Source organism: Salmo salar, chromosome 26, assembly GCF_965601325.2.
Source record: "Salmo salar chromosome 26, fSalSal1, whole genome shotgun sequence".
Classification (NCBI taxonomy): domain Eukaryota; kingdom Metazoa; phylum Chordata; class Actinopteri; order Salmoniformes; family Salmonidae; genus Salmo; species Salmo salar.
The window spans coordinates 52,186,494-52,195,000 of record NC_138316.1 but is presented as its reverse complement, the minus strand read 5'-3'; the positions used below and the strand labels follow the sequence as shown (position 1 = coordinate 52,195,000).

The following is an 8,507-nucleotide window of genomic DNA, read 5'->3' as shown; positions in this document are numbered from 1 at the left end:
GTCCAGCTGGCCAGCAGCATACCACCCTGCATCCCACTGCTGGCTTTCCTCTGAAGCTAAGCAGGGTTGGTCTTGGTTGGTCCCTGGATGGGAGACCAGATGTTGCTGGAAGTGGTGTTGGAGGGCCAGTAGGAGGTACTCTTTCCTCTGGTCTAAAAAATATCCCAATGCCCCAGGGTAGTGATTGAGTGGTATTACTGCAGCTCCAGGAACAATATGACCTCTGAAGCTAAGCAGGGTTGGTCCTGGTCAGTCCCTGGATGGGAGACCAGATGCTGCTGGAAGTGGTGTTGGAGGGCCAGTAGGAGGCACTCTTTCCTCTGGTCTAAAATAAAATGCCCTGTGTAGGGTGCCTACTTTCAGATGGGACGTTAAACGGGTGTCCTGACTCTCTGAGGTCATTAAAGATCCCATTGCGTTTATCGTAAGAGTAGGGGTGTTAACCCTGGTGTCCTGACTAAATTCCCAAGATGGCCACCTAATCAACCCCAGCTTCCAATTGGCTCATTCATCCCCCTCCTCTCCCCTGTAACTATTCCCCAGGTTGTTGCTGTAAATGAGAACGTGTTTCTCAGTCAACTTACCTGGTAAAATATATATTTTTTAAAAATCTTTACTGACATGTATTTTAATATGTAGGAATCAGTGTTCTTTTCTTATCTTTACTGGTGTTTTTTAATGTTGTCCATATACAAATAAACATTAATCGAAGGGCAAAGTGCGTAAGTTACATTTTATCAATACTATTAAGATATTAGAACGTGATATGACTAGAGGAAATAGTTAACACGTGTAAATAGGATAAACAATAGTGGGGAAAGTTACATCCCAGTCCCTTCAACCCTCTGAAACAAATATCTATTTAGATATATAAAATACTGACGTTGTGGTCTCTCTCTCTCTCTCTGTCTCTCTCTGTCTCTCTCTCTCTGTCTCTCTCTGTCTCTCTCTGTCTCTCTCTCTCTCTCTCTCTCTCTCTCTGTCTCTCTGTCTCTCTGTCTCCCTCCCTCCCTCCCTCCCTCCCTCCCTCCCTCCCTCCCTCCCTCCCTCCCTCCCCTCCCTCCCTCCCTCCCTCCCTCCAGGAGAGCAGCCGTTCCCCTGCCTAGCAGCATACGGAGCCTCCAAGGCAGCTCTCAACCTGTTCATCAACACACTGCGCCATGAAATGGAACCCTGGGGGGTCAAAGTGTCCACCATACTGCCATCCTCATACAAGACAGGTGAGGGTTAAAGGTCAGAGGTTAGGGTTATAGCTGGAACCCTGGGGGGTCAAAGTGTCCACCATACTGCCATCCTCATACAAGACAGGTGAGGGTTAAAGGTCAGAGGTTAGGGTTATAGCTGGAACCCTGGGGGGTCAAAGTGTCCACCATACTGCCATCCTCATACAAGACAGGTGAGGGTTAAAGGTCAGAGGTTAGGGGTTAGGGTTATAGCTGGAACCCTGGGGGGTCAAAGTGTCCACCATACTGCCATCCTCATACAAGACAGGTGAGGGTCAGAGGTTAGAGGTTAGTGTTCTCGCGTCCACCATTCTACTCTTCTCATACTAGATAGGTGAGGGGAACATGGGGGAGCAGGGGGAAGGGTTTGGGTGTAACACACAGTGGATATGAATGGGGGTCAGGGCAGGGGAATATGCAAAAAGTTGTCACATCCAACACAATGCAACCAGGTTCACCTTCCCTCTCTCTCTCTCTCCACCACCAAGCCCTAGATGCTAGATGGGATGGGGACTAACACCAGAGAGATGGGATGGGGACTAACACCAGAGAGATGCTAGATGGGATGGGGACTAACACCAGAGAGATGCTAGATGGGATGGGGACTAACACCAGAGAGATGCTAGATGGGATGGGGACTAACACCAGAGAGATGCTAGATGGGATGGGGACTAACACCAGAGAGATGCTAGATGGGATGGGGACTAACACCAGAGAGATGCTAGATGGGATGGGGACTAACACCAGAGAGATGGGATGGGGATTAACACCAGAGAGATGCTAGATGGGATGGGGACTAACACCAGAGAGATGCTAGATAGGATGGGGACTAACACCAGAGAGATGCTAGATGGGATGGGGACTAACACCAGGGAGATGCTAGATGGGATGGGGACTAACACCAGAGAGATGGGATGGGGACTAACACCAGAGAGATGCTAGATGGGATGGGGACTAACACCAGAGAGATGCTGGATGGGATGGGGACTAACACCAGAGAGATGCTAGATGGGATGGGGACTAACACCAGAGAGATGCTAGATGGGATGGGGACTAACACCAGAGAGATGCTAGATGGGATGGGGACTAACACCAGAGAGATGGGATGGGGATTAACACCAGAGAGATGCTAGATGGGATGGGGACTAACACCAGAGAGATGCTAGATAGGATGGGGACTAACACCAGAGAGATGCTAGATGGGATGGGGACTAACACCAGAGAGATGCTAGATGGGATGGGGACTAACACCAGAGAGATGCTAGATGGGATGGGGACTAACACCAGAGAGATGGGATGGGGACTAACACCAGAGAGATGCTGGATGGGATGGGGACTAACACCAGAGAGATGCTAGATGGGATGGGGACTAACACCAGAGAGATGCTAGATGGGATGGGGACTAACACCAGAGAGATGCTAGATGGGATGGGGACTAACACCAGAGAGATGGGATGGGGACTAACACCAGAGAGATGCTAGATGGGATGGGGACTAACACCAGAGAGATGCTAGATAGGATGGGGACTAACACCAGGGAGATGCTAGATGGGATGGGGACTAACACCAGGGAGATGCTAGATGGGATGGGGACTAACACCACGGAGATGCTAGATGGGATGGGGACTAACACCAGAGAGATGCTAGATAGGATGGGGACTAACACCAGAGAGATGCTAGATGGGATGGGGACTAACACCAGGGAGATGCTAGATGGGATGGGGACTAACACCAGAGAGATGCTAGATGGGATGGGGACTAACACCAGGGAGATGCTAGATGGGATGGGGACTAACACCAGGGAGATGCTAGATGGGATGGGGACTAACACCAGAGAGATGCTAGATGGGATGGGGACTAACACCAGAGAGATGCTAGATGGGATGGGGATTAACACCAGAGAGATGCTAGATGGGATGGGGACTAACACCAGAGAGATGCTAGATGGGATGGGGACTAACACCAGAGAGATGCTAGATGGGATGGGGACTAACACCAGAGAGATGCTAGATGGGATGGGGACTAGAGGAGTGGAAACCCCATACAGGACAAACTTCATCCTGTCATTCTCACTCTAATCTTCTGACGACGGCCATAGCAGCGTACTAAAACAAACAGGACCATACAGGACAAACTTCATCCTGTCATTCTCACTCTAATCTTCTGACGACGGCCATAGCAGCGTACTAAAACAAACAGGACCATACAGGACAAACTTCATCCTGTCATTCTCACTCTAATCTTCTGACGACGGCCATAGCAGCGTACTAAAACAAACAGGACCATACAGGACAAACTTCATCCTGTCATTCTCACTCTAATCTTCTGACGACGGCCATAGCAGCGTACTAAAACAAACAGGACCATACAGGACAAACTTCATCCTGTCATTCTCACTCTAATCTTCTGACGACGGCCATAGCAGCGTACTAAAACAAACAGGACCATACAGGACAAACTTCATCCTGTCATTCTCACTCTAATCTTCTGACGACGGCCATAGCAGCGTACTAAAACAAACAGGACCATACAGGACAAACTTCATCCTGTCATTCTCACTCTAATCTTCTGACGACGGCCATAGCAGCGTACTAAAACAAACAGGACCATACAGGACAAACTTCATCCTGTCATTCTCACTCTAATCTTCTGACGACGGCCATAGCAGCGTACTAAAACAAACAGGACCATACAGGACAAACTTCATCCTGTCATTCTCACTCTAATCTTCTGACGACGGCCATAGCAGCGTACTAAAACAAACAGGACCATACAGGACAAACTTCATCCTGTCATTCTCACTCTAATCTTCTGACGACGGCCATAGCAGCGTACTAAAACAAACAGGACCATACAGGACAAACTTCATCCTGTCATTCTCACTCTAATCTTCTGACGACGGCCATAGCAGCGTACTAAAACAAACAGGACCATACAGGACAAACTTCATCCTGTCATTCTCACTCTAATCTTCTGACGACGGCCATAGCAGCGTACTAAAACAAACAGGACCATACAGGACAAACTTCATCCTGTCATTCTCACTCTAATCTTCTGACGACGGCCATAGCAGCGTACTAAAACAAAGTGGAAAAAGAGAAATGGGAGGTGGGAGCTTTAAAAGATCTAGAAAATAAACATGAAATAAGGTCCCCTTTCAAACACCCACGTGTTTTAGGCAGTTAAGGTTTTTAAACATGCAATTTGATTCCTCTGATATTTTATCTTTATTTATGTAGCTCTTTATTGTCGTGGTGTGTGAATACTGGTCCCTGATCTTATTCATGTACAACTAGCTGTCTGCCAGCGTTTTCCTGACCGCAGGGCGGTTCACACTCTATCCTCTAGAGTAGTATGGAAACCACAGACCTGTATATAGTCCATGTAGATATGTCTGGTGGTATTAGACTGGGATAGATGGATATTCCTACAGAACAACACAGACCTGTATATAGTCCATGTAGATATGTCTGGTGGTATTAGACTGGGATAGATGGATATCGCTACAGAACAACACAGACCTGTATATAGTCCATGTAGATATGTCTGGTGGTATTAGACTGGGATAGATGGATATCCCTACAGAACAACACAGACCTGTATATAGTCCATGTAGATATGTCTGGTGGTATTAGACTGGGATAGATGGATATCGCTACAGAACAACACAGACCTGTATATAGTCCATGTAGATATGTCTGGTGGTATTAGACTGGGATAGATGGATATCCCTACAGAACAACACAGACCTGTATATAGTCCATGTAGATATGTCTGGTGGTATTAGACTGGGATAGATGGATATCCCTACAGAACAACACAGACCTGTATATAGTCCATGTAGATATGTCTGGTGGTATTAGACTGGGATAGATGGATATCCCTACAGAACAACACAGACCTGTATATAGTCCATGTAGATATGTCTGGTGGTATTAGACTGGGATAGATGGATATCGCTACAGAACAACACAGACCTGTATATAGTCCATGTAGATATGTCTGGTGGTATTAGACTGGGATAGATGGATATCCCTACAGAACAACACAGGAAGTGCAGCTGTCGCATGTGATCTTGATTGGTAGTAACAGTGTAATTATTTATTCATACACTCATTATGCCGATCACCATTTGTGAACCAAGACAAACATTTTTACATGTTACAAACTTTATTTTATGCTAATAGCAGCAACGATGATATAATAGTGTGTAATTACATCCCATTTATTGTAGAGTGACCACATGGTGGACCTCAATCTGTCTCTTCTGATTGGCTCGCCATGTGTGGAACTAGACTAACATATTTACATATTATTAGCATGTTATTAGCACCGTATTAGCATGTTATTAGCATGTTATTATTACCTTATTAGCATGTTATTAGCACCCTATTAGCATGTTATTAGCACCTTATTAGCATGTTATTAGCACCGTATTAGCATGTTATTAGCGCCTTATTAGTATGTTATTAGCACCTTATTAGCATGTTATTAGCACCTTATTAACATGTTATTAGCAGCAAATATTATGTATTGCTCTTACCTATGTATTAAATCATGATCTAAATTCAAACTAACTCAGTCCTTTATATATTCTGATCCCAGGTCAGTCCAGTAACCAGGAGTACTGGAATAAGATAGAGAACCTAAGGTGTAAGGGAAACTCGACGTTAACTCAAACCCTCTATATCTTCTGATCCCAGGTCAGTCTAGTAACCAGGAGTACTGGGAGCGTCAGTACAAGACCCTGATCCACAACCTGTCCGCAGGCCTGCTGGAGGAGTACGGGGAGGACTACACCCGTGAGACCAAGGACCTCTTCCAGCGCTTCGCCCAGTCGGCTAACGAGGACCTGTCGCCAGTCGTCAACACCGTCAGCGAGGCGCTGCTCTCCCCCCGGCCCCTGGTCCGATATTACGCTGGGCCCGGCGTGGGCCTCATGTACTTCATTTACAGTTATTTCCCTCTGAGGCTCTCAGACAAGTTCCTCCAGAGACTGTTTGTCCAGAAGAAGATCATCCCCCGAGCGCTGAGGAAAGAGAACGGTCTCAACGGCAGCCTCAACAACAACAACAACAATAACAACAATAACAACGCGGAGAAGATAAAGAAGTAAAACAATGAGATGTGTGTTTGTTTTTGAGGTGAAAAAACAAACAAAAAAGTGGAAGCTGTAGGACCACTTACGTCAGGTTAAAACACACTCATAGTGTCGTTGTCTATTTCTGTTTGAATATTGTGGTTTTACATTTGGTTTTCATATTGAAGGGCTCATTGAAGATGTATTTGAGTGGCTTCCCCTCCTGGTGAACGGACAGACACCAACATAGCTGGCACACAGAGACATATATTTAGAGAGTTCGGCACAACTTTTAGAACCGACGCCATGTTAGCACCTTAATACACGGCTGGCACCAACACGGCTGGCACCAACACGGCTGGCACCAACACGGCTGGCATTAACACGGCTGGCACCAACACGGCTGGCACCAACACGGCTGGCACCAACACGGCTGGCATTAACATGACTGGCACCAACACGGCTGGCACCAACACGGCTGGCACCAACACGGCTGGCACAAACACGGCTGGCACCAACACGGCTGGCACCAACACGGCTGGCACCAACATGGCTGGCATCAACATGGCTGGCACCAACACGGCTGGCACAAACACGGCTGGCATCAACATGGCTGGCACCAACATGACTGGCATCAACATGGCTGGCATCAACACGGCTGGCACCAACATGGCTGGCATCAACATGGCTGGCATCAACATGACTGGCATCAACATGACTGACATCAACATGGCTGGCATCAACACGGCTGGCACCAACACGGCTGGCACCAACATGGCTGGCATCAACATGGCTGGCATCAACACGGCTGGCATCAACATGGCTGGCACCACAGAGGACCTGGAAATACACCAGTCTGTCACATCACCACAGAGGACCTGGAAATACACCAGTCTGTCACATCACCACAGAGGACCTGGATTCAAGGATCTTATAGATGTTCAATTATATTTGCTGATGTTATTTTTAATTTGAACAGTTCGTCGTCGTTGTGCGTCTCTTTATATTGTATTTTTCACTCCACTGAATGTTCTTCTTCAATCAGAGTCGCTATGCCAGTTTTATTTCATGAATCACTGAAACTGTGAATTTTACAATAAAAAATATTGTTAAAAATATTGTTAAAATAATGTACATTTTTCACAACATTGTTCACCTAACTTTGGTAATATTAAAAGTTGACTTTTTAAAATATTTTTGTTGTCTCTTGTCTCAATCAGAGGAGAGGAGAGGAGAGGAGAGGAGAGGAGAGGAGAGGAGAGGAGGGAGAGGAGGAGGGAGGGAGAGGAGAGGAGAGGAGAGGAGAGGAGAGGAGAGGAGAGGAGAGGAGAGGAGAGGAGAGGAGAGGAGAGGAGGGGAGAGGAGGGAGGGGAGGAGAGGAGAGGAGAGGAGAGGAGAGGAGAGGAGAGGAGAGGAGAGGAGAGGAGAGGGGAGAGGAGAGGAGAGGAGGGAGGGGAGGAGAGGAGAGGAGAGGAGAGGAGAGGAGAGGAGAGGAGAGGAGAGGAGAGGAGAGGAGAGGAGAGGAGAGGAGAGATGAAAGAAAGGGGGGAGAAGAGGAGAGATGAAAGAAAGGGGAGCGGAGAGGAGAGGGGAGAGAGAGGGAGGAGAGGAGAGGAGAAAGGAGAGGGGAGAGGGAGGAGAAAGGAGAGAGGAGAGGGAGTGGGGAGAGGGAGGAGAGAGGAGAGAGGAGAGGAGAGAGGAGAAGGGAGAGGGAGGTAAGAGGAGAGAGGAGAAGGGAGAGGGAGGAGAGAGGAGAGGAGAGGAGAGGAGAGGAGAGGAGAGGAGAGGAGAGGAGAGGAGAGGAGAGGAGAGGAGAGGAGAGGAGAGGAGAGGAGAGGAGAGGAGAGGAGAGGGGAGAGGGCAGGGGAGAGGGCGGAGGAGGAGAGGAGAGGAGAGGAGAGATGAAAGAAAGGGGAAGGGAGAGGAGAGGGGAGAAGAGGAGAGGAGAGGAGAGAGGAGAGGGGAGAAGGGGAGGAGAGGAGAGGAGAAAGGAGAGGGGAGAGGGAGGAGAGAGGAGAAGGTAGAGGAGGGGAGAGGAGAGGAGAGAGGGGAGAGGGAGGAGAGGAGAGAGAAGAGTAGATGGGAGAGGAGAGACGAAAGAGGAGAGGGAGAGGAGAGGAGAGAGGGGAGAGAGGGAGGAGAGGAGAGGAGAGGAGAGAGAAGAGGGGAGAGGAGAGGGAGAGAGGGAGGAGAGGAGAGGAGAG

General features: G+C 48.0%; 1 protein-coding gene across 1 annotated transcript in view; it reads left to right on the top strand.

Annotated features, from left to right (window-relative positions):
• The window catches only part of LOC106594819 (11-beta-hydroxysteroid dehydrogenase type 2), a 41,266-nt gene extending 33,769 nt beyond the window's left edge, over positions 1-7,497 (top strand). Inside the window, exons 4-5 of the mRNA XM_082969846.1 lie at positions 1,088-1,220; positions 5,927-7,497. Coding sequence (XP_082825972.1) covers positions 1,088-1,220; positions 5,927-6,339 — 546 coding nt within the window. The 3' untranslated portion in view covers positions 6,340-7,497. The remainder of the gene's footprint in view (positions 1-1,087; positions 1,221-5,926) is intronic.
• The last annotated feature ends 1,010 nt before the right edge of the window (positions 7,498-8,507 follow it).